General features: G+C 66.9%; 8 protein-coding genes across 8 annotated transcripts; 4 read left to right on the top strand and 4 right to left on the bottom strand.

Annotated features, from left to right (window-relative positions):
• Positions 1–24: 24 nt before the first annotated feature.
• On the bottom strand, positions 25–985 carry RHOBADRAFT_34572 (uncharacterized protein; the record flags this gene model as incomplete). Its single annotated transcript, XM_018413210.1, has 5 exons — positions 25–181; positions 280–483; positions 558–657; positions 732–832; positions 908–985. 5 exons carry the CDS (start codon positions 983–985, stop codon positions 62–64), a joined length of 603 nt encoding a protein of 200 aa, XP_018273145.1. The 3' UTR covers positions 25–61.
• Positions 986–1,233: 248 nt separating this feature from the next.
• On the top strand, positions 1,234–3,896 carry RHOBADRAFT_52050 (uncharacterized protein; the record flags this gene model as incomplete). The annotated part of the gene is made up of 12 exons (XM_018416145.1): positions 1,234–1,279; positions 1,400–1,455; positions 1,568–2,054; positions 2,152–2,168; positions 2,287–2,344; positions 2,418–2,716; positions 2,819–2,901; positions 2,967–3,177; positions 3,268–3,278; positions 3,352–3,412; positions 3,556–3,618; positions 3,727–3,896. The coding sequence occupies 12 exons, from the start codon at positions 1,234–1,236 to the stop codon at positions 3,778–3,780; spliced, it is 1,446 nt and encodes a 481-aa protein (XP_018273144.1). The 3' UTR covers positions 3,781–3,896.
• A 1,769-nt stretch (positions 3,897–5,665) lies between these two features.
• RHOBADRAFT_10101 (uncharacterized protein) lies at positions 5,666–7,144 on the top strand (the record flags this gene model as incomplete). Its single annotated transcript, XM_018411980.1, has 4 exons — positions 5,666–6,022; positions 6,127–6,455; positions 6,753–6,879; positions 6,959–7,144. Coding segments are annotated over 4 exons (999 nt in total), but the record flags the coding sequence as incomplete, so codon positions are not given.
• A 2,472-nt stretch (positions 7,145–9,616) lies between these two features.
• Positions 9,617–12,759, bottom strand: RHOBADRAFT_52048 (uncharacterized protein; the record flags this gene model as incomplete). The annotated part of the gene is made up of 10 exons (XM_018416144.1): positions 9,617–10,126; positions 10,196–11,058; positions 11,119–11,186; positions 11,255–11,296; positions 11,368–11,456; positions 11,535–11,758; positions 11,825–11,937; positions 12,001–12,017; positions 12,092–12,507; positions 12,579–12,759. 10 exons carry the CDS (start codon positions 12,757–12,759, stop codon positions 9,617–9,619), a joined length of 2,523 nt encoding a protein of 840 aa, XP_018273142.1.
• Positions 12,760–13,215: 456 nt separating this feature from the next.
• On the top strand, positions 13,216–15,899 carry RHOBADRAFT_49404 (uncharacterized protein; the record flags this gene model as incomplete). The annotated part of the gene is made up of 8 exons (XM_018415245.1): positions 13,216–13,340; positions 13,449–13,620; positions 13,683–14,325; positions 14,430–14,491; positions 14,565–14,791; positions 15,018–15,271; positions 15,374–15,522; positions 15,666–15,899. The coding sequence occupies 8 exons, from the start codon at positions 13,216–13,218 to the stop codon at positions 15,897–15,899; spliced, it is 1,866 nt and encodes a 621-aa protein (XP_018273141.1).
• Positions 15,900–16,350: 451 nt separating this feature from the next.
• Positions 16,351–19,185, bottom strand: RHOBADRAFT_49403 (uncharacterized protein; the record flags this gene model as incomplete). The annotated part of the gene is made up of 14 exons (XM_018415244.1): positions 16,351–16,654; positions 16,730–16,869; positions 16,951–17,232; positions 17,292–17,349; positions 17,456–17,657; positions 17,717–17,779; positions 17,836–17,877; positions 17,932–18,010; positions 18,074–18,233; positions 18,338–18,360; positions 18,468–18,556; positions 18,700–18,714; positions 18,860–18,878; positions 19,031–19,185. 14 exons carry the CDS (start codon positions 19,183–19,185, stop codon positions 16,494–16,496), a joined length of 1,488 nt encoding a protein of 495 aa, XP_018273140.1. The 3' UTR covers positions 16,351–16,493.
• A 664-nt stretch (positions 19,186–19,849) lies between these two features.
• Positions 19,850–21,666, top strand: RHOBADRAFT_52045 (uncharacterized protein). The gene is made up of 5 exons (XM_018416143.1): positions 19,850–19,946; positions 20,045–20,180; positions 20,249–20,464; positions 20,538–21,140; positions 21,226–21,666. Exons 2-5 carry the CDS (start codon positions 20,107–20,109, stop codon positions 21,581–21,583), a joined length of 1,251 nt encoding a protein of 416 aa, XP_018273139.1. The 5' UTR covers positions 19,850–19,946; positions 20,045–20,106; the 3' UTR covers positions 21,584–21,666.
• Positions 21,667–21,714: 48 nt separating this feature from the next.
• RHOBADRAFT_42300 (uncharacterized protein) lies at positions 21,715–22,399 on the bottom strand (the record flags this gene model as incomplete). Its single annotated transcript, XM_018414042.1, has 5 exons — positions 21,715–21,857; positions 21,948–22,036; positions 22,118–22,165; positions 22,244–22,271; positions 22,354–22,399. The coding sequence occupies 5 exons, from the start codon at positions 22,397–22,399 to the stop codon at positions 21,715–21,717; spliced, it is 354 nt and encodes a 117-aa protein (XP_018273138.1).
• Between the last annotated feature and the right edge of the window lie 234 nt (positions 22,400–22,633).

Genomic DNA, 22,633 nt, shown 5'->3' with positions numbered 1-22,633 from the left:
TCTCTCGTGCAACGAGCACTTTGTGAACAGAGTACCGAGCGGCTGTATTGCACGAGTCGCGCTAGTCGTCGCCTGCGGGCATCTCCTCCTCGAGGTACCGGACCAACGAGACGCGCAGCTCGGTCTTGTCGTCCCCTCGCAGCGTGTCTGACACGATCTTGGCCTCGACGCTCGTCTGGACCTGTCCAGCGCGACCGGCAAGTATCAGCTGCAGGCCCTCGAGGAGAGAAGTTCGAGAGCACGACGCCGAGACTGAGGAGGGAACCGCGCGCGACGCACCATCTCCATCGCGCCCCTGATGACGCCCTCGAGGATCTTTGCGTAGACGAGCCCGCCCTCGAGCGCCTCGTCTGGCAGCTCGACAAAGTCGGTGAGCGGGTTGTCGTCAAACACGAGGCTGAACGCGGGTTGGGGCTGGGACGGCGGCGAGGCGGGGTGCTGGATCAGGGTTGGCGTGATGGAGAGGAGGGAGCGGAAGGCGACCTGGGCGTGGAGGGGGCGAGGGCATGTCAGTCGGCGAGGTGAGAGAGAGCGGAAGGGGAGCAGCAGGGGCGCACCTTGGACATGACCTCGCCGACCTCGGCAAAGTCTCGACACCGCCCGAGCCCAGTCCTCGCGAGAAAGTCCTCGATCAGTCGCACGCCGATGTTGTAGCCCCTGCGAGTGTGTGGCCGCGACCGAGGTCAGCTCGCGTTGCCGAGTGAGGAGGGAGCGGGAGCGAGAGGACGCACATCTTGTCGAGCTGCTTGTTGACCTCGTCGTAGTCCTCGTAGTCCTTGACGAGCTGGACTACGAGAGCGCCGTACGTGAGCGTGAACAGCTCGGCGTTGACCTGCGGCGAGAGAGAGGCTCATCAGTTCCGAGGACTGTGGACGAGGAGGGTAGAGTGAGGAGAGGGGGGGCGCACCTTGTCCGAGCGCTTGTACAGGTCGTCGCCGAGCTGCTTGTGTCGGCTTGCGGTCGTGCTGGCGCCTTGGAAGTTCATGGTCGCGCTTGGAGGAGGGGGAGGAGGAGGAGGTGGGGAAGTTGAAGCCAACGAGGCGACGATGGCACGGGGCGGTTCGAAGCGCGGTTGTGGGTGACTGATGAGGTAGTCTGACGGTGCTGAGGTCAAGTACAGCTAGCCCTGCGCTGTGGGCGGGTCTGGGTGCTCAGAACCTCGAGTCGGGTCCTCGCCGTCGACGTTGCCTCGCTCTCGCTCTCCTCTCCACGCTAGTCGAGCTTGTGCACGGCATGGCTGCTGTGTTCGAGTCCGTGACAGGCGTCCTGCCAGATCTGCGTGAGTCCCGAGCTCTTCCCTTCCTTCTCTCCTCCGCCTCCTCGTGTCGAACCTTCTGGCGCGGATTACAAGCGGTGCACCTCGACAAGGGCGCGTGCTGACCAGCTCGACACGTCGCAGCGAATGCTTTCTCGAGCCTGAGCCAGCTCGCGCAAGCAGAAGAAGACGACGCCAAGGTGCGCCGGCCCTCTTCCCCTCCTCCCCTCCTCCCCTCCTACACTCCTCCCTGCCTCCCTCTCGCTCTCGCTTTCCGTCCCAAGCACTCACTCGCGTACGTCCGGTCCGCAGCGCATCCGCCCCTCGCGCATCGGCTGGTGGCGCGACGTCTGGCGAGTGCGCGGCTCGACCATCTCGCACTCGTGGCAGTCGTGCTCGATCTTCACGCTGTGGGCCACCGCCGTCGCCATCGTCGACCTGTCGTACGGCCGCACCCTGAGCTTGACCAACAACGTCACGCCTCTTCTTTCGGTCGTCGTCGGCCTTCTCCTCGTCTTTCGCAACGGGTCGGCCTACACGCGGTGGGACGAGGGCCGCAAGACGTTCGCCAAGATGACCTCGATCGTGCGCTCCCTGTCGCGCGCCGTGTGGATCAACGTCGGTGCCGCCGGGCCGTCGCGCGGCAGGCTCGCGTCGGACGGTACGCTGCGCCCGCACCAGGACGAGGGCATGTCGCCCGAGGACCACGAGGATAAGGTCAAGGTCTTGCGCATGATGGTCGCGTTCGTTGTCGCCGTCAAGCATCACGTCCGGCGCGAGTACGGCGTCGACTGGCCAGGTGCGTCCCGAGGCTTTGGCCCGCACGACTTGTCTCTCTCTTCTTGGTCCCGCCGTCCATCCCCTCGAGCCCTGACTGACGCTCTCGCGTCCCGCAGATCTCGAACCCGTGCTTGTGTGTCCTCTCTCTCTGAATGACCGCGACGACCGGCCGAGACGCAGAGCAGCTCCTGCGCTCGAGCCTGTCTGCATGTCGGACACCGAGACCTGACGATGTTTCCTCGCGCCCACAGCCGCTCAAGCTCAAGGATGTCGCCCGCACGACTGGCTTCGGCTGGGGCGCTGCAGAAGGTGCGCTCACTCCCGCCTCGTGGCCCTCCCTCCCCTTCGTCGCGACGACCCTGACTCGCGCCCGTGCCCGCAGCCGACCACTCGAATGGCGCCGCCAACCTCTCGCACACCTCGAACGGCGGCCCGGAGGGTGTCGGCTCCGAGATCCGCCGCCTGCGCTCCCAGGCGTCGCACACGTCGCTCCTGTCGGCCGAGGAGGCCGCGCACGAGCCCGAGCACGCGCACGGTCCGCCGCCGCTGGCGAGCCCGAGGAGCTTCCGCAGCGCCGAGGTGCGGGGCGAGGGGCGTGCTGCGGGAGGGTGGAAGGGGCAGGAGGAGAGGACGCCGCTGCTGAGGAGGAGGAGGGCCAAGAACGCCGGGGCCGAGAGCACGGTGCGTCAGCGTCTCTCGCCTTCTCCCTCGCCCATTCCGAGGGCTTCTCTCGATGCGCGTACAGGAGTTAGTTGGTGGCTGACCCTCTCGCACTGCTCGCAGGTTATCCTGAGCGACTACATGGCCAAGCCGTCGCTCCCTCTCCCGCTCATCATCGCCCACCAGCTCTCCCTCTACTTTGCCTCGTGCGCCCCTCTCTCTCTTTCTCCTCCATCGCCCTCAACCAGTCATTGACCCACTTTCGCTACAGGTGCAAGCGCCGCAACCTCCTCGAGGCGATCGGCCCTGCCGGCTTCAACGCGCTCAACGCGAGCGTGAGCGAGCTCGTCGAGTGCTTCACGACGTGCGACAGCATCGCCAAGGTTGGCGTGCCGGCCGTGTACGGCATTCACCTCAAGCAAGCGACGAGCCTGTTCCTGTTCACGCTGCCGCTCGTGCTCGTCGAGCTCATGGGCTTTGCGGTACGTCGGCCCGTCCTGTCCTGTCCTCTCTCCTCCCCTCCCTCCCTGCCCAGCCTCAGAGCCGTCCCTGACTCACCAGACCTCGCGCAGATGATCCCCTTGTGCGTCTCGCGGTCGTCTCTCTTCTTCTTGCCGCCGTCGAATCCCGAGCCTGACTTGACCGCACCCACGCAGCGTCACCGTCATCTCGTTCATCTTTGTCGGCATCGAGGCTATCGCAACCGGGCTCGAGATGGTGCGTCTCGCTCTCTCTCGCCTCTCTCCCACCGGCCTCGCCCGAACGAGCTGGAACTGACGCCGTCCTGCCTCCCTCGCCGCCTCTCGTCGTCTGCCCCGCCCCTCTCCTCGCCCTTGCCCGCCTCTCCCGCCCGCCTGCAGCCGTTCGGCGTCGATGACAGCGACCTGTCGCTCGACCTGTTTTGCGCCGAGCTGCGCAACGAGGTGCGTCCCTGTCCTCTCTTCGCCTCGTCGGCGCTCGACGCGGTTCGAGCGCCGCCGTGGATGTAGGCTTGTGGCGCGCAGCACTGACCGACGGGCTCGCGCACGCAGATCGAGCACTGTATTGCGCGCCTGTCGACAGCGACGGACGAGTGGGAGCTGTAGAGCCTGAGGCTGGTCCTCAGTGGCTGCGCGACGGACGACGAGGGCCGCGCGCCTTCTTGCTTTGCCTATCTCTCCTCGTCCCTGCAACGACTCGCGGGTCGAGCGCAAGTCTCGCTGCTGTTCATCGGCGAGAGAGAGAGAGAGAGTTTGCGAGAGGAAATGAAGCGGCGCGAGCGTGTACGATCGTGGTGCCGGGCAGGCTCGATGAGGAGAGGAGACGATGGTTCGTGAGCGGCAGATCGGAGTAGTGGTCACCCCTTGCAGTATTATGCTGCGCACACTAGGAAGCGCGGTCCCGCAAGGCGGGCGAGTCGCGCAAAAGGTGAGACGGCCACGCGAGCCTCGAGGAGGAGGGGGAGGACGAGAGGTGGGACAAGGTCCAGCAAACAACCGCCGCCCTCGAGGCCAGACGCTCAGCAGGACCTCGACGTGCAGCTGTACCCTGTACGCGCGTCGCCCACCGCACAAGAGCGCACCCTCGCCGTTGCCTCGCGCCCGGTCGCCGCGTCCCCCTTCCACCTCGCGCGAGCACCCGACCTCTCGACGACCTCGACCTCGGGCGAGCCAGACGCGCGCTCGACGCATCCTTCGAGTACTACCGGGCCCACTCGACCCGCAACGACGCGCGCGCGAGCTGTCGCCGACGCACCCAGCCGCCCGACTCGGATCTCGTGCCCCATCTCGACCTTCGGAGCCGCTGCTGCCCGCCGAGCGCATCGAGCGAGGACGCGACTCGCGTGCACCGTGCCAGCGAGCACCATCGAGTAGACCTGTGCGCTTTCCGACCCTCGTGAGTCCCTCCCTCGCTCGGACGGGCGACCCCCTCTCAGCTCTCCGCCCCCCCTCCCCTTCCCCTCTCCGCTCGTCTCGGCGGACCGGAACCCCTTATCAACCGCGCCCGCCGCGATCAACTCTCGTCCTTCTGCGCCTCACATGCCCACGCACGACTCGGTACTGACATGCTTGCCTCGCCAAACACAGATCTAGCTTCGCCGCCTCTCGCGAGAGCGCCATGTCGCCATCCCCTTCCCCGCCCGTCGGCGACTCTTCCTCTCCCCCTCCTCCCACCTCGACTTCCCCACTCGCCCCGGCCATCCCGACCGCCTCGTCCCCACCTGTCGACGCCGTCGAGCCCAACGGCGCGCCCGCCGGCGACTCGGCTTCCTCCAGCACCACCACCCCTCAACCAGACGTCCCCACCCCGCTCTCTGAGCGCTCCCCTTCCGCCGCCTCGGCAGGTCGCCCCATCCCTCCCGCCCGCTCGGCCTCGTACATGGCCGACGGGTGGAAGGCGAGCGCCGCCGCCGACGTCGGCTCGTCGTCGACCGGCTCGTCGCGCTCGTTCGCCGGCCAGGGCCAGGACAACGCGCAGCGCACGACGCGCGCCGCGTCCGACGGCGCCATCCTCGCCACAGCGTCGGCTTTCGCGTCGCTCACGGCGCCGAGCACCGCCGCCGCCGCCGAGCCCAACGCGCGCGCCGCCGGCGGGACGAGCAGCCGACTGTCGAGTCTCGGCAGCAGCAGCAACGACGACGGCGCTGCCGACGAGCAGGCGTTCTACCGCGAGCACCAGCGTCGGTCGCTCGTCGACAGCGCGAGCCAACGCCTGTCGAGCGCCGCGAGCAAGAGCGCCTTCTCGCCGCCGCTCGCGAGCGCGCGCCTCGCGCCCGGCTCGGCCGCGTCGTCGGCGCCGTTCTTCGCGCCGCCCGTGTTCGTCCCTGCGGCTCAGCAGCAGCAGCAGCAGCAAGCGCAGTCGCAGCGCGACTCGAGCAGCGCCGCCGTGACGCCCTCGTCGTCGTCGTTCCCGACCTCGTCGAGCGCGCTCCTGTCGCCCACGTCGACCTCGCCGCCGTCGTCGGCCTTCTCGGGCGAGGGCGCCGCCGGTCCGCCGGGCAGCAAGGGCGCGACCCTGCACCTCGGCGACCTCGACGTGTGGATGGACGAGGCGTACGTCCGCGAGTGCTGCGCCCTCATGGGCTGGGACGCCGTGTCGGCCATCAAGATGTCGCGCGGCGCGTCGCCCGCGAGCGGTTACTGCTTCCTCACGTTCCCGACGACGGCCGACGCCCAACGCGCGCTCCAGCGGTTCAACAGCCAGCCGCCGATGCTCATGCCCCGCAGCGGCAGGACGTTCAAGCTCAACTGGGGGACGGGCCTTCCCGGGCTCCAGCCGCGGTGGGACGGCGAGTTCAGCGTGTTTGTCGGCGACCTCGCGAGGGAGGTGGGAGAGGCCGACCTCATGGTGCGTCCGCTCGTCCTCTCGTCTGTCCCCTCGCCGAGCAGCGCCGCTCGGCGACGGACTTTTCGGACTGGGCGGTGGCACTGACACCTCTCATCGCCTCGCAGACGCTCTTCACGCCCCTGTTCCCGTCGACCAAGTCGGCCAAGGTCATGTGCGACCCGTCGACCGGCCTCTCGCGCGGCTACGGGTTCGTCCGGTTCACCGACGAGTCGGACATGGCGCGCGCCCTGCGCGTCGGCGCCAACGCGCACTCGGGCCTGCTCCTCCACGGCCGCACGATCCGCATCAGCGAGGCGAGCGGGCCCGGCTCGAGCGCCGCCGCCAACGCGCCGCCGCCGCCCAACGCCGTCGAGGGCATGCCGCACCTGCGCGAGCGCACTCGTACCCGCAGCGGCGAGGGCCACTTTGCCGCCCAGCAGCAGCAGCAGCAGCAGTCGGGCCAGCAGTCGGGCCCGCAGCAGCAGCAGGCGCCGCCCCAGGCCCAGGGCTACTTCCCGCCCTACCCGACGACGCCGCTCGTCGAGCAGCCCTTCCCCGACCACCACTCGTACGCCTCGCCCGCGCTCGCGAGCACGCCCTACGGCCACCCGTCGTCGTCGTCGAGCGGCGGCGGCCCCGCCGCGTCGTACCCGTCGCCGCTGTCGCCTTACGGCGGCCCGCCTCCTGCTCTCGGCGGCGGCGGCGGCGCCCAGTCGATGGCGTCGCCCGGCCTTCCTCGCGCCGGTGCGAGGGACTCGTCGACGCCGCAGGTGCGCGCGCCGATCCCGCAGGGTGCCGTGCCGCCCGGCGGCGACCCGAACAACACGACCGTCTTTGTCGGCGGCCTGCCGGCGTGCATCAGCGAGGAGACGCTCAAGGTGCGCCCCGCTCTCGCTCTCTCCCTCTCCCTCTCTCGACGTCCTGATCCTGACGAGCGTGCTCGCCTCCCTGTCGCAGAGCTTCTTCCACCACTTTGGCGAGATCACGTACTGCAAGATCCCGCCGGGCAAGGGCTGCGGCTTTGTCCAGTTCGTGCGCCGTCAAGACGCCGAGCTCGCCATCGCCAAGATGAACGACTTTCCGATCCACGGCAAGTCGCGCATCCGCCTGTCGTGGGGCCGGTCCCAGGGCGACAAGCAGGTCGAGCACGTGCGCAAGCTCGCGAGCGCGCTCGGCGTCCCGTTCGACGCCGTCTGGCGCATGGTCCAAGGCCAGGACAACTCGACGATCAAGCAGATCGCGAGCGCCGTCGGGACCAACGGCAGCTCGTCGTCGTCGACCGGCGGCGGCTCGTCGCCGCCGCAGCAGCACCAGCAGCAGTCGCGCTCGGTCGACGCGAGCCTCGCGAGCCGCATGGACCTGCGCGCCGTCGCAAACGCCGCCGGCTTGAGCGAGAGCGAGGTGCTCGACCTCGTCAAGAACGGCAACGGCTTCCTCGCCGCCCACCCGCTCCCAAACCACAGCCTGAACGGCAACGGCGGCGGCGCAGGCGGCGCAGGCGGCAACGGCGCCAACGCCAACGGCGGCAGCAGCCACAGCAACTCGACCGCCAGCAGCGACTTTTTCGCGCGCTCGTCCGCCGTCACGGGCTCGGCGACGAGCCTCGAGTCGAACGCTGGCGGCGCGTCCGGGTCGGCGCCGTCGTCGGGCGCCGAGGGCGGCGGTTCTCGCGGTCCGGGCGGGCCGAACCCGTACTCGCGCGTGTCGCCGTCGTCGTTCTCGTCGGCGTTCGGCGCTCAGCAGCAGCAGGGCGGCGCCAACCACCACCAGCCGCCGCAGCAGCAGCAGCACGTCGTCGGCAGCGGCGGCATGTTCCCGATGTCGCCGCCGCCGACCGCCGGCCCGGCCAACGGCGGCTCGTCGTTCGCCCACCACCAGTCGCAGCACCCGGCGTACCCGCAGCAGTCGATGCCGGTCGGCATGCACCACAGCCCCTACACGGCCATCCGCCCCGAGTCGTACCTCGTCCAGCCGCCGACGCAGTCGCCGTACGAGCGCGTCGACTTTGCCGACGGCGGCCGGCCCTCGCCCAACGGCTTCATGCCCGGCCCGCCCTCGCAGCAGCAGCAGCACCCGCACTCCCACGCGCAGCAGCAGCAGCACGGGCACGGCCTCGCGCACGGCGGTCACGGCGGGCCCGACCGGTACCAGCCGCAGGGCTTTGGCTTCCCCGGCGGCGCGAGCGCGGGCAAGTGGCACGAGCAGCCTCACGTGTACGACGGCAGCGGCGCCCACTACGGCCACCACGGCGGCTCGTCGCTCGACGACTCGTTCTCGTCGCTCCACCTCGGCGGCCAGGGCCAAGGCCAGGGCAACGGCGGCGCCCTCGTCGGCTCGCCGCCCGGGCGCTCCCTCCCTCCTCCCGTCAACGCCAACTCGCGCCACGCCTTTACGCCGACCGCGCCCGACTTTTTCCCGGGCGCGCTCGCGAGCCCGACGACGCAGGGTGCGGGCCTGCCCGGCGGCTCGAGCGTCGGCGAGGCCAACTGGAGCTGGGGCGGCGTGAGCGCTGCGTGAGGCGACGCTCGGCGACGCTCGTCGGCCTCGAGTGGAGGGAGATGGGAGAGAGGTGCGGGCGCGAAGCGGCGCGAGCGAGGGAGGAGGAGGAGGAGGAGAGGGAGGAGGAGGAAGCGAGGGGAGGAGGCTCGACAACTTGGACCCGCACACGCGCCCCGCATGCTCGCACGCATCAACCGCACACACCCACCCGCAGCATCGCACGCTCGCAAACCTCGCATCGCTCGTGCCGGGCTCCATCGTCGTCGTCGCCGCCTCGAACTCGTCTCCTCGGGTGGGAGGAGCTGGGTCGCCGTCGTCGTCGGTCGGCGTCCCTCGCCTTGGTCTTTGTCGCTCTCGGTCTCTATCTGTGCGCTCGTTAGATTCCCCATGATACCCCTCTCGCCCTTGTCTCTCTCTCTCGCCCCTCATCCCCCCCATCCTCTGCCCCCCCTTTACTCGCACTTCTCCCACTCACTTTGTCTCGTTCTCGCATCGCCCTCACTCTCGTCCTTATCCACCACAAACACACACACACACACCTCTGTGCTCTCCATCGTCATCTCCTCCTTACCTCGTCCCCGCTTTGCCAAATCAGTCTTGCCAGCCTCGTTCCTCGTTCTCTCTCGCGCGCTCGTCCTCCTCGTTCCTGGGTCTGTCTTGTCAATACTCGTTCTCCTTCTCTTCTGTGCGCGCACGCGAGAGCGGCATCCTCTGCGAGCGACAGGTTCTGCGAGCCCGAGCGACGCCGCACGGACCGCCGAGGTCGCGCTCTCTCGCGCTCGACCGTCAAGCTCTCGCCTTTCCTCGCGAGACGGTCAGGCTGCAGGCTCTCGCGACTCACGAGGGCGAGAGTGAGAAGAGAAGCACGGACGGCACGGCGTTGCAAGCGGGGCAGGGGGTTCAAGCGCAAGGGGGGGAGGAGTACGGCAAGCGATACTGCAAGCGAGGGAGGGGAGGACGAGGCGGTGCTAGAGAAGGGAAGGACCGGGAGACGAAGGGCGGGCAAAGCGGTAAGGGGTACGAGGAGGGAGGAAGAGGAACGAGAGGGAGAGGGAGGGAGATGCGGGAGGGGGGATGGGAGGACGATGACGACGAGCGCAGGGTCCGCCGAAGCGCTCAGACGGCGGCATCGAGCCAGGCTCCGATGTCGTCGTCTGCGAAAGACGGCGGCCCGTCGAGGCCCGTGTCGGCGAGCCAGGCCTCGAGCTCGTCGTCGCCGACGGCCGTCGGGTCGTCGACGGACGCCTCGTCGAACCAGGCCTCGAACTCGTCGTCGGCGATCGTCGTCGTCGACTCGTCGCCGAAGCGCGAGGCCGTGTACCACGCCTCGAGCTCGTAGTCTGCGACCTCGAGCTCGTCGTCGACGGGCTCGAGCTCGATGTCGCCGGAGGTCGACGGCTTGTCCGAGGACGCCGCGTCGAACCAGGCCTCGAGCTCGTCGTCCTCGATGGACGAAGGGTCGCGGGATGGCACGAAAGGCGTGGCGGGCTTGCGGGCGGGCACGGGCTGCTGGAGCGGGACAGGTGGGTAGGTCGACGTCGAGAGGCGGATCTCGGAGTGCTTGATGTGCGGCGACATGTACCGCTGCATGTAAGTGTCGCGGTGCCGGCTCGTGACGTGCTCCATCTGCTCGGGGTGAGACGTCAGGCTCGATCGGCAAGAAAGGAGACGGAAAGGGTGACGATGAGGACGCACCATGTCGCTCCAGTACAGGTTCTCGCTCCGGTCCGACGCGCGCGCTCCACGCCCAAAGTAGAAGGGGTCGTAGTCAAGGCGCTCGGGATCACAGCCGTGGCACCGGAAGACGGGCCCGAGCCGCTCGAGTTTGCGGCGGCTGGATCGGTCGTCGGGCAAGCTCGTGCGCTTGAGGATGTCGAGGACCTCCTTGACAAAGCAGACGGTTGGGAGCACTGCGTCTGAGACGTCCGCTGCGCGACGGTTGTCGCGCAGCACTCGGTGGATGTCGGGGAAGTGCTCGAGCTTCGAGTCGTTGTACTTGGTCGACAGGAAAGTCGCGCTCAGGCGCGAGAACAGGGCGTCGAGCTCGGCGTCACCGACGTGGTCGGCCGTGTCGGCAAGGTCGAGGCTCGAGAAGCCGAAGCGCACCATGTCGTGGTTCTCGGCGGCGTCGCGCAAGACGCCGATGGGCCGGACGGGCGCAGTCTCGGACGGCTCGAGCTTCTTGACAAGCGCGGCAGCGATAGGGGCGCCCGCCTCGACGAGCACCTTGACGATGTTGCGGGCGTAGCCGACCTTGATGGCGCGACGGGCGAGCTTGACCTCGTCGAGGATGGCCGGAAGGGCTGCCGCCCACGCGTCGTCGGTCAAGGTAGCGCCCTCGGGAACCCAGAACGGCTCGACGCTCGGGAGCGCAGCGAACATCGATGGTGAAGGGAAGGTGAGGTAGGCTTCACCTTTCTCGGCGGCGAGGAGGAGCTCGTAGCGACCTTGCACGGCGGCGTGGCGAATGCGGCAACGGCTGGCCGTCTCGCTGGCGATACGACGCTTCTTCTGGGCCTCGACGTGCTCGATGATCTTGGGCGAGATGCGGGTCCAGACTGTGTCGGCCGGGAAGTCAGTCCTCGCTCGCGAGAACGAGGCGGGTGGAAGGGACGTACTCGAGTTGGTGAGCTTGGTCGGCTGGTCGACGAGGTTCCACACGCTCGAGTACGGGTTGATGATGCAGCTGCAGGCGACGAGGACGTGAGTGAGAAAAGCCCGCGGAGGCAGAAGGTGGAGGAAGGAGCGACGCACTCGGCGTCCGAGTAGCCGAGGGCGAGGAGCTTCTGCCGGATGCTGCGAGACGAGCAGGGCATAAGTACCTGCCCGCTCACTCGAGAGAGACAGAGAGATCGAGCGAGACTCACGCCTCCTCGCGAGCTTGGCGCGCCGCGTCGCCCGACTCCCTGCGGGCCGTGATGGACGAGCGCTCCCATTTGACGAGCGCCACCGCGTCCTGTCGAGGTGCTACGAGGATCAGTCACGTGCCTTATCTCTTCAACAGAGAGGAGAGAGAGAGAGACGGGCGACGCACTCTCTGCGAGGCGGCGACGATGTCGTGGCGCTGCTTGACGAACGCCTCGAGCTTGGCGACGTCGTCCTCGTCCATGACCTCCTCGTCGCTCTCGTCGTCCTCGTCCTCGTACTTGCGCTTCTTGCTCTTCTTCTTCTTCGCCTTGCGCGGCTTCTTGGGCGCCTTGCCCTCGACCTCGTACAGCTGGGCGCTGATGCGCTCGACGTCGGGCGTGCAGTAGTACGCTGCGGGTACGGCGAGCGTGTCAGGCTCGTGTGCACAGGGGAAAGTGAGGAGGAACGAGAGCGCACGGTTCTTGCCCGAGTTGTAGCCGCTGAGCGAGTGGAAGGTGAACGGCGAGCACTCGAATGCGTTGACGTGCAGGTCCTCGACCTTCCTGCGGATGCGCGACTGGTTGTCGAGGCTGCAGAGCGAGGCCTGAAGGTCAGGCAATGCTCGAGAGGCGGGAAGACGGGAGAGGACGGACTTGGCGCGCTGACACTTCTGCGAGCGAGGGCGAGAGGACGAGTCAGGGACCGGTCGACGGGCGCCGAGACCGAGGGGAAAAGGGGACGCACCTTGCACCAGCGGACCCTGAGCGCATAGTCGACGATCGAGGCCCTGCCGCGGCCGCACAGGTGGCAGTTGCGCTCGAACACGAGGCTCGCGAGCTGCATCTCGGAGAGGTCGGTCGCCTCGAGCTGCGGCAGGTCGACGTTGCCGCGCACGATGGCCCAGATCGGGGCGGCCGAGCGGTGCGCAAAGACGCCGCGCATCATCTTGTTGGCGCGCGACATGGACAGGAGCGATGGCGGGTCGAGGTGGCGCGAGATCTCGACCAGGATGTCGAGCGGCATGGCGAGGAAGGCCGACAGCTTGCCCGCCCGACCCTTGCCCTTGCTCTTGCCCTTGGACGTGCCCTTGCCCTTGGTCGAGCTGGAGCTGGTCGACGTGCGGGCCTTCTTGCGGGCGGGCGCGTCGTCCGAGTCGTCGCCTGCGGAGGAAAGACGGGGGCAGCGAGGTCAGTACGAGGTCGCGCGACCGAGCTGAACAGCGCGGACGCACCTTGGCTCCACGCCTCGTCATCCTGCGCCTTGTGCACGCCGCCCTTGCGCGACGACGACGCGCCGCTCGCCGACTCGCCCGCGTCCGTCAACGCGGCGTCCTCGTCGTCGACCTCGTCGCTGAGCGGATCGTCGTTGTACTTGACTGCCTTGGCGGCAGCAGAGCGGCGAGGGCGAGGCATCGCGGAGCCCGTCCTGCGATGTCGAGTGAAGCTTGTGAGGGAAAGGAGGAGCCGGCTCTGGACGACGAGGACGACTCGCTGGCTCTCGCTCCGGGTGTGCCTGTGATGGCCGGGATCTGTCCACAAGGGCTTCATGATCCCTTGAGAGCAGCTTGCACACCACCAGAGCGTGAGTAAGTTGCCCTCTCGTCGTCGCCGGCCTCATCAGCTCGCGCTTCTTCTCCTCGACTCCCACCTCGATGTGCCGCTGCTGCGAAGGAGGCCGGCTGAGCCAAATGCGTCTGCGCTGCTGCCGAGCGTGGAGCCATTGAGCCTCGCACCGCACGCTCCTCGAGGCGGCGCGAGCAAAAGTGCGGGGAACCTCGCCTTCGAGCTGGCGCCTCGCTCCTCGCTCTCTGCTCCCCTGTCGACTTGTGTGCTTGCCTGCTAGTCCTACACGCAAGGCGCACCACCACCATGGCGCCCGCCGTCACTCGTTCCCTCACCCTCGTCGCTCTTTGCCTCCTCTCGCTCCACACCGCCCTCGCCTCGTCGCCCTCGGCCCCGACGTTCGACCTCGCCGCCCTCGACAGCGAGGGCCTGTTCGACTACACGGCCTCGGACGCCTTCCTCGACGACGCCGACCTTGCCCCGCCGGCGCCCGAGCCCGAGCCCGCCGACTAGGAGCTCCTCCCCGTCGACGAGCAGAGCGGCCTCTTTGCGCGCACCGTCGACGGCAACCTCGCCAAGGGCTGGCACGCCCACTCGCTGTACGGCAAGCGTGCGTCGCACTCGGGCCTCGACAAGCGCACGGTCGGCAAGGCGTGGTCCGGCAAGTCCAAGTTCGCCTCGGCCGGCTCGACGGGCGTCGCGGCGATGCAGGTGCGTCTCGCTCTCTCTCTCTCGCTCTCGACGTGGGTGGGCTCTCACGTCCGCACCTGCAGGTCACGGTCGTCGACGATGACCACATCCTCATCTACGACAAAGCAGAAAACAACGCTCTCAAGGACGCGTCGGGCGCTTCGGCATGGGCCTCCCTGTACACGATCTCGACCAAAAAGGTCCGCGCGCTCAACGTGGTCACGAACGCGTTCTGCGCGGGTGGGGGTTGGATCGGCAACGGCACGCTCGTCAGCGTCGGCGGCAACCCGCAGCAGACGTACATCAACGACAAGGCCGAGGACGGGCTCGCCGCGCTCCGCCTGTTCACGCCCTGCGCCGACGAGCGCTGCGACGTGTACGAGAACCCGGCCCGCATCCGCCTCACGTCGCCTCGTTGGTACCCGAGCACCGTCCGGCTCGTCGACGGCAGCCTCATGATCGCTGGAGGGATGGTGGTCAGGGGCTTCTCGAACCAGGACGCGACCGACAACCCGACGTTCGAGTTCTTCCCGCCCAAAGGCGACGGCCTGCCCGTCTACTCGTCGTTCCTCCACGACGCCCTCAAGTCGAACCTGTTCCCGGTCATGTACACGCTCCCGTCGGGCTACGTCTTTATCGCCGCCAACAAGATGGCCATGCTGTACGACGCCAAGAAGAACATCGAGCGTCGCCTCAAGCCTCTGCCCAATGGCGTCACGATCACGTGTACGTCCCACTCTCACTCTCGCCCTTTCTGTCTCTCGCCCTTCCTCCCTCGCCCTTTCTCTCACTTCGAGCCCTCCTGACGTCTCTTTGGCGCCCCTTTACAGACCCGGGCAGCTCGGCGAGCGTCCTCTTGCCTCTCACTATCGCCAACAACTTTGAGCCCGAGGTGCGCCCTCGCTTTTCCTCGACTTTCTCTGCGGCTCGCCGCAGCCTCCTCGTATTGACTCTTCGTCCTGCAGGTCCTCTTCTGCGGCGGCACGACGGCCAACCTCGACATCAACCCGTCGCAGCTCAGCGCCAAAGCGCCTGCGAGCAAGCAGTGTTCAAGGATGATTTTGAACGCGGCCGGCCTGCGCAAGGGCTGGCAGACCGAGAACATGCCGTTCCCTCGCGTCATGGGCGACGCCATCCTTACGCCCGACGGCAACGTGCTCATCGTCAACGGCGCTCAGGCTGGCATCGCCGGGTGCGTCCTCGTCTTCCTCGTCTCCTCCCCATCCCTCTTGTCCCTCTCTTTCCTCTTCCCTCTTCCTCATCCCTCTTCCCCCTTCCTTTTCCCCCTTCCTCTTCCCCCTTCCGCTCCTTCCTCGTCGTCTTCTCTTTCTCCTCTCGTCCCCCGTCCCTCGTCTCACCCTCTCGTCGAGCCACTCGACCTTCTCGACTGACGACCTTCTCGCACCTCCCGACGACAGCTACGGCAACGTCAAGGACGAGATCGGCGCCTCGAACGCCCGCTCGCCCGCCAAGGAGCCCCTCCTGTACGACCCAGACGGCGTCAAGGGCAAGCGCTTCACGCGCGGCTTCCCGAACGCGGGCATGGAGCGCCTATACCACTCGGTGGCGACGCTCCTTCCCGACGGCCGCATCTTTACCGCCGGCTCGAACCCGAACGACGGCGTCTCGACCAAGACGTACCGCACGAGGTACAACGTCGAGATGCTCTCGCGTGCGTCCCCTGCTCTCTCCCTCGTCGAGCGTGTCCTCCTCCCGGACCTTCCCTCTTTCCTCGACACGATCCGCCCTGACGCCCCTCCTCTCCCGCACACAGCGCCCTACATGTCGATGAAGCGCCCGTCGTTCTCGGCCCAGCCGGCCAAGATGGCGTACAAGAAGAACTACGTCCTCACGGTGTCGCTTCCCTCGGGCACCAAGAAGGTCCAGGCGTTCATCATGGACCTCGGCTACTCGACGCACGGCGTGCGTCCACTCTCTCTCGTCGTCGAGCGTCGTCGGGCTCGGGCCTGACCTCGCCTTTCCTCCCTCGTCCCTCCTCCCCTCTCTCCCACTTCCGCCTCTTTCCCTCTTGCCCCTGCCTCCCTCCTCACCCTCTCTCACGGCAGGTCCACATGTCTCAACGCATGGTCGAGCTCGCGTGCACGCTCAAGGGCAACAAGCTCACCGTCACGGCGCCCAAGACGACAGGCATCTTCCAGCCTGGCCCCGCGTGGCTGCACCTTCTTGCCGACGGCGTCCCGTCCAAGTCGACCAAGGTCATGATCGGCTCGGGCGCGTCGCCTCCTGTGTCGCAGAGCGCGATCAGCAACATGCTCAAGCACACCAAGGGCTCGAACTAGTCTGGCGGTCTCTCCTTCCCTTCCTTTCGTTCCCTTCCTCGTTTTGCCTCGCACCGCACCCCTCGTCAGTCAGTACCCCTCGCACTCTCAGTAGCACACTCTCTGCTATGGACACTCTCGCTTGCACTGTGAGTCGGTCGGTCGAGAGACCGCGAGCACGCCTCGCACGCGTCGAGGAGAGCGAGAGGCGAGAGGGAGGGTCCGTGCGGGGCTGGAGCGAGCACCGTCGAGGACCTGTCTCTTCAGCAGGATGGCAGAGTCGTCGCAGCAGTCGTCGAGAGCACCTGAAAGCGTGCGCCGAGAGCAAGAAGCAGCCCGTGCGAGGAGAGCGAGAGCTCGCAAGGTCGACTTGGGAAGGCCGACTTGGACTTGGGAAGGTCACCGACCGCTCTCGAGTTTCTCGTCCTCTCGGCTTTCGGTGCAGCCACAGCTCTCGCGGCGGCGAACAAAAGAGAACTCGAGAGACAGACTATTGCAGTAGACGAGAACCGAGAGAGAGGGGGACAAGGAAGAGAGGACGAGAGGACGAAGACGAGGGGACGACGAGGCGACGAGTTGGCAAGCGAGTACGCTCGACGCTCGCCACGTGACGCTCTAGAGCATGTATCGGAACCCGGCCGGGTAGTCCAGCGCGTCGACCGCGGCGTGCTCCTTGCCGTGCGCCTCGACCTCGTCGCGAGCCGCAAGCTTGCGGTTGAGGCGCGCGAGGTTGAGCCGGTGCAGGGTGCAGACGAAGATCGAGAACGCGAAAGTGGCTGTGTCGAGGGAGGGAGCACGAGTTAGCTCGAGTTCGAGAGGGTTCCCGAGGGGAAGAGGCGAGGACGACGCACCGATGCAGATTGCCCACGATCGCGTGTACGACGGGCCCCACCGCTTGTCGAAGCAGTACGCGCCGGCGATGTTGCCAAGTTGGCTCAGAGCGTTCGCAAAGGCAAGACTGATGCTGCGGGTCATGGCTGGCCGGCTGAACCTGTCGAGAGGGAAAGAGGGAAGAGTCAGCTTGCCACGCTCGGTCCTGAGCGCTCTGAACCGGTGAAGATAGGCGACGTACGTTGACGAGATCCACGCCAAGAGGCAGACGAAGCCGCTGTAGCTCTGGGCCATGCAGAAGAGCGAAAAGTAGCGAGGGCCGAAGCTCGAGGTCGTCGCCGCGATGATGAATCCGATGATGCCGATACCGAACGGGACGACGATGTGGAGGTACCTCTCGCCGACCTTGTCGCTGTGCGCCGACACGAGGAAGGCACAGATGGCCGCGAACAGGAAGGGAGGTGCGCAGAGGAGGAGGGACGCCGTGTTCGAGTAGCCGAGGGTTTTGGTGATTTGCGGGAAGCTGGCAAATGCGAGGGCGTCAGTGACGATTCGTGACAGTGAAAGGAAAGCTCGACGCACAACTGGTTGAACGAGAGGCCGACGGTGACCGAGGTGAGGGCGAGAGCCATCATCCAGACTGTTTGAGAAGGTCGTCAGTCGCCGGATCTCGTCGCGTGTAACGAGGACGCAGCCTCGTCGACGTCGTCGAGAGACGTAAAGCGTGACGTAAGGAGGGGACGTACGCTTGTAGTCGCAGAGCGAGAGCTTGAGCGCCTCCCAGTTGCTGATCTTGGACGTGTCGTCTTTCATGCCGACGTCCTCGGTCATGCGCTGCACGGCGAGCTGCTTCTCCTCTTTGCTGAAGCCCCAACGCGTGTTGTGCGGGAAGTCGGGGAGGACGAAGAAGGCGATGACGGCAACGGCCATGGTGAGGGAGCCCTCGATCTGCGGTCGGCAGAGGTTGTTAGCGTCGCTCGCAAAAGCAGTAAAAGACTTTAACTTTCGTAGAAGAGCCAGCGCCATGCCCTCACACCTCCCTTCCCTTCCATCGTACCCAGAATGCCGGCCTGCAAAAAGGCGAGGTCAGTGCGGTCGACGAGAGAGGAGGTGAGAGTCGACGCACAGCGAGGACCGGGCCTAGGGCGTTCGAGATTAGCGATCCGCACTGCGAAAGACAGGTCAGCTACGTCAGAGAGAGAGGAGGAGAAAAGAGACGCACGTAGAGCCCGGTGAAGCGCTTGCCGAGGGACCGCTTCGGGTACCAGGCTGCGAGCGTCATCAACGCGCCTGGAAAGAAGCTGTTGCGAGCGAGCGCAGGTCAGTACGGACACGACCGAGTGAAGGGAAGAGGGTGAGCGTACGCGGCTTCGACGAATCCGAGGAGGAAGCGGCAGGCGAGCGCCGGGCCGAAGGAGTGTGTCGCGCCCATGCCGGTCGACACCGCTCCCCACAGCAGCACTGCCGTCGGTATGACGATAGAAGGACGGCCGCAATACTGGATGCCCATATTGCTCGGAATTTCTTCATTATATGAGGAGGTAGGCAGGTACGAGGCCGGGATGAGGAGAGAAGAGGGTCGTCAGCCGGCTCAACCGTCTTGAGAGGGTAAAAGGAAGCGCGGTTACGCATTAGTACGTAGCCCAAGTAGCTTTAAACAAGAGAAAGGGTTAGTTTGGTAGACCGCGAGCAGCCCCAGGGCGTCACGAGCGACGTCCGAAGACATCCAGAGCTTCAGGAGCGAGTCCGAGGACGTACAGGATGCTCAAAAGCGTGTCCATTTCTTTGCCCTTGAGGCCCAGGTCCTCCTCGAGGCCCTTGGTCCTTGCGGCGCTGGCGTTGTTGCGCTGCAGAAGTCGAGCCAGGCGGCGGGACGAGGAAGGACGGCCAGGGGCGAGGAGGTAAGGAAGAGGGAGGAAGAAGGCGACGGAGGGTTTCCGACAGTCAGTGTCTGCTGCCCACTCCTGAGGGTGTCGAGAGAGTCACGCACGTCGATGTAGTTGAGCTGCAGAGCCGAGGGAGCGACGAGGGAAGAGTCAGTGACCGTCCGAGGCAACTACGTCGGGAGCGGCTCGTGCGCGAGCGGCGACGATCCTGACGACGCCGGCTCGTCGCCGGCTCGTGCGGAAGAGACTCAGACGTCGACGCACGATGTAGATGACAATGAGGCTGCAGGCGAGGGTGCGCAGGAGGGTCAGCGAAGCGCTCGTAACCGCGAGACCGAGAGTCGCCCTCGCCGGCCCAACGCCCAACTCTCTCGAACGGCCGCCTCGCGCCGGCTCGCCCCGCACGCCACGAGAGATGCAGAAAGGAGGACGCACATCGAGAAGCGGGCGTCAATCTTACGGACGAGCTTGCGCTCGAGGCGTTTGCGCTCGTCGGGCGTGAGGGTGATGGCCTCCTCCTCGGCGCGCTCGTCGCGCTCCTCGAACGCGTCCTGCTCCTTCGAGGACGTCGGCTTGAGGTCGTGGGCCATGGCGGGCGGTGGGCGTGGAGCGGTAGGGGTGGATGAGCGCGGTGCGGAGGAAGCTGCCGGTGGTGCGCGGTCCTCCAGGTGGGCGGGGTCGAGAGAGGCGAGCTGGAGGATGGCGGGGGGATGCAGAGAAGCAAGCGCGGAGCCAGCACAGTTTTCCTGGGTCCACGCTTCGCGGCGGCGGGCCAGCGTGGACGAGCACGGAGTCGCAGGGAGGTCGCGTCCACCTAAGTTTACTAGCGCTCGACCGGTGTCCGATCAAGGTGGAGCACCGGACTGAGAGCGTGCGTCGGCACTGCGTCGGCCGAATCAGAACGAGTGGGCGCATCGACAAAGTGGAGGAATGTGCCGACCGCGGACCGCTCCGCCGCCGTAAGGGTGGGCGGCCGCGGCTGCACTCTTCCGCGGGCGCGAGCAGGCTTGCACACAGCAGCTTTGCATCAGAGCTCGAGTGCGAGTCGCACCCAGGCACTGCGAGCCCGCGCCAGAATCGAACGTAGTCAAAACTGTGCGACCTCGGCGTCGCCGGCGGCGGCGGGCGGCGGCGAGCTGACGGTGAGAGAGCACAACCACGCGCAAGAGCCGCTCGCACAGCGCAGCTGCACAGCCCGGCAACTCTACGACTCGACAGGGCCAAGCGCCCAGCCGCAGCGCCTTCTCCCGACCTCGTCGTCGCCAGCTGCTCGCCCTCTCATCTCCAACCCGACCTCTCGCTCGACACAACCAGTGGGTCGAAGCAGGAGGAGCTTCTGTGGGTTCTCGAGGTGCGTCCACACCCCTGTCATCCTTCCACTCGTCCTCAGCGCGGGCGTCCGCGGCCTCGCGGCCGTCCCCGTTCTCATCACCTCCTCCTCCCCCACAGGCTCATCTCGTTCACCCACACCGGCCCTGCACGGCTTGTACAGCGTGCTGCCACGACCCAGCATGCCGTCACCGCTTATACCGCCCGAGCTGGTCGTTGGCGTCTTTCTGCACGGCTTCAAAGGCGGTGCCGACACGTGCGTCCCCTCTCCCTCCTCGCACACTCCTCCCGGATCAACAAGCTGACCCGCCCGATCGTCCACAGCTTCGCCGAGTTCCCGATGCGCCTGCAGGCGATCCTCGAGCCTGTCGGCATCGCACTCGACCCGGTCGTCTACCCGGCGTACGACACGCGTGGCGAGCTCGTGACGGCCGTCGTGAACCACGTCACGTGGCTCAAGGAGCTCGTCAAGGAGAAGGAGGCCATGTTCAGGAGCCGAGGAGGGACGGGGCCGGTGCGGGTCATCTTGTTTGGGCATTCGTGCGTCCCCCCTCCCTCCTTCTTCGACTCGGCCCACACTCTCCACGAAAACTGACCCCTCGACCGCACGCAGGATGGGCGGCCTCGTCATCGCCGACTCGCTCCTCGCGACGCTCTCGCCCTCGTCGGTCCCGATCCTCGGCCTCATCATGTACGACTCGCCGCTCGTCGGGCTCAACCCGCAGGTGTTCAAGTCGACGTTCGACAAGGCGCTCGACGTCGCGTCCAAGGGCCAGGCGGCACTCGCCGCGCTCGGTGCCGGGTACGGCCTGCTCAAGACGGCGACTGGCGGCGGCGGCGGCGGCTCGAGCTTGTCAGGCGCGCCCTCCCCGGGCTCGGGCTCGTCTTCGTCGGCCAAGGCGAGCAGCTCGCGCTCGGCGACCAAGTCGTCCTCGTCGTCGAACGACAAGGTCTCGGTCCCGCCACCGGCCACCTCGACCTCGGCGACGCCCGGGTCGTCGTCGTCGTGGCTCTCGCTCCCGTACCTCGCCGCCGCCGGGCTCACGGCCGCCGGCGCCGCGTTCGGCGCGTACTACAACCGCGAGACGCTCGCGCAGCACTGGACGTGGGCGACGAGCCACCTGAGCTTTGTCGGCGAGCTGTGGAAGACGGACGAGCTCGAGCGGCGGTTGGAAAAGGTCGTCGGCGCGAGCGAGAAGGGCGTCGGGTTCCACTGGTGCGTCGAGCGATCTCTCTGTCCTGCAGCGCTCCTCTCTCGAGGAAGCGACCTGGACTGATCCGCCCGTGTGCTCGACGCGCAGCTTCTACACGCTCCTCCCGGCCAAGAACGGCAGCCCCTCGCGCACCTTTCTCGTCGTCCCACCCGCGCCGGCGCTCAACGCGCGCTTCTCGCCCGCCGAGGACTCGAGCGCCCGCGACGAGATCACGGCGCACGTCAACATGTTTGACAAGAGCCCGGGCACGTACGCGCTCGGGAGGGAGACGGCGAGGTTGGTCGGCGAGTGGGTCGACGAGGCGAGGGCGGGCAGGATGGGGTGGTGGAAGGGCGAGCCGGCGGCGGCAACGGCGACGGCGACGGCGACGGCGGACGAGAAGGAGAAGGACGAGGCCGAGCGAGGAGCGGTGGCGCAGGACGAGGACGAGGACATGCGTACCTGAGCGCTGCTGTATATAGACGCTGTAGCTCTCTCTCTCTCTCTCTTTCTCGCCCTGCATCGTGTCGATACCAGTGTTCAGTCTTTCTCGTTGCACGTCCCCAGTCGTCCCTCTACTCAGCGAGCGCCGAGCCTCTAGGGCTTCTCCCGGCGCTCCATGCGCTCCCGGACGGCCTGAGCGCCGACAACGCCCGGCATACCGATCGCGCGACCCTCGCGCACCTGCTGCGCCGCCCACTCCTGCATCGTGAGGCCGTCGGTGCGGATGACGGTGCCGACTGAGGGTGCGGGCGCGAGAGAGGGGAGGAAGAGAGGGTCAGGGCGCTCGAGCGAGAGAGGCAGGAAAGGGGAGTTCAAGAGGGACGCACTCGACATGAAGAAGGCGAACGTTGCGCCCGACGAGAGCATGTAGGTCGACAGGGTCGGGAAGTAGCCCTTGCCGCGCCCTGCGCCGCCGCTGCAGGTCGTCGAGTCGGGACGAGGTCAGTTCCGGCCGGCGCGCACGCAACGAGAGAAAGAGTGAGAGGCTGGGACGCACGAGATGATGGCAAAGTTGCCAAAGATGAAGCCGATCGTCAGGCCGACACTGCGCGGATTTGAGAGACAGGGTCAGCGAGGTGCGAGAGGGAGAGGGAGAGAGAGAGGGAGAGGGCGAGGGACGGACAGGCCACCGGTGAGCATGCCCATTCGCACTGCGCATGCACGTCGCCATGGAGCTCGTGTCAGTCCCGGCAACCTGCAGAACATCGCTGAGCGCGAGAACGGTGGACGCACGCTTCTGAAAGACGGAAGGCTCTTGTGCGCCGGGCTGAGCGGGCATGGCGGGAGGAGGCGGCATCTTCGAGGGCCGGATGCGAGAGGCAGTCGGTCGCGGAGAAGTCTGCGCGCAGATCTAGAGGTCAGTCCATGCTCCCAGAGAGTGTGGCGAAGAGACAGGGGGCGAGGGAGATGAGGAAGGGAGGAAAGCGGAGAGGGGGAGTTGGAAGGGGAACGACAGCTCAGGGAGAGTTGCGGGATGGCTTGGAGGATGCAGGCTCAACCTGATGAGTAGATC

The sequence above is a fragment of the Rhodotorula graminis genome, assembly GCF_001329695.1.
Source record: "Rhodotorula graminis WP1 unplaced genomic scaffold RHOBAscaffold_3, whole genome shotgun sequence".
Classification (NCBI taxonomy): Eukaryota; Fungi; Basidiomycota; class Microbotryomycetes; order Sporidiobolales; family Sporidiobolaceae; genus Rhodotorula; species Rhodotorula graminis.
The sequence above is the reverse complement of the archived record's forward strand: the minus strand, read 5'-3'. Positions and strand labels throughout refer to the sequence as shown.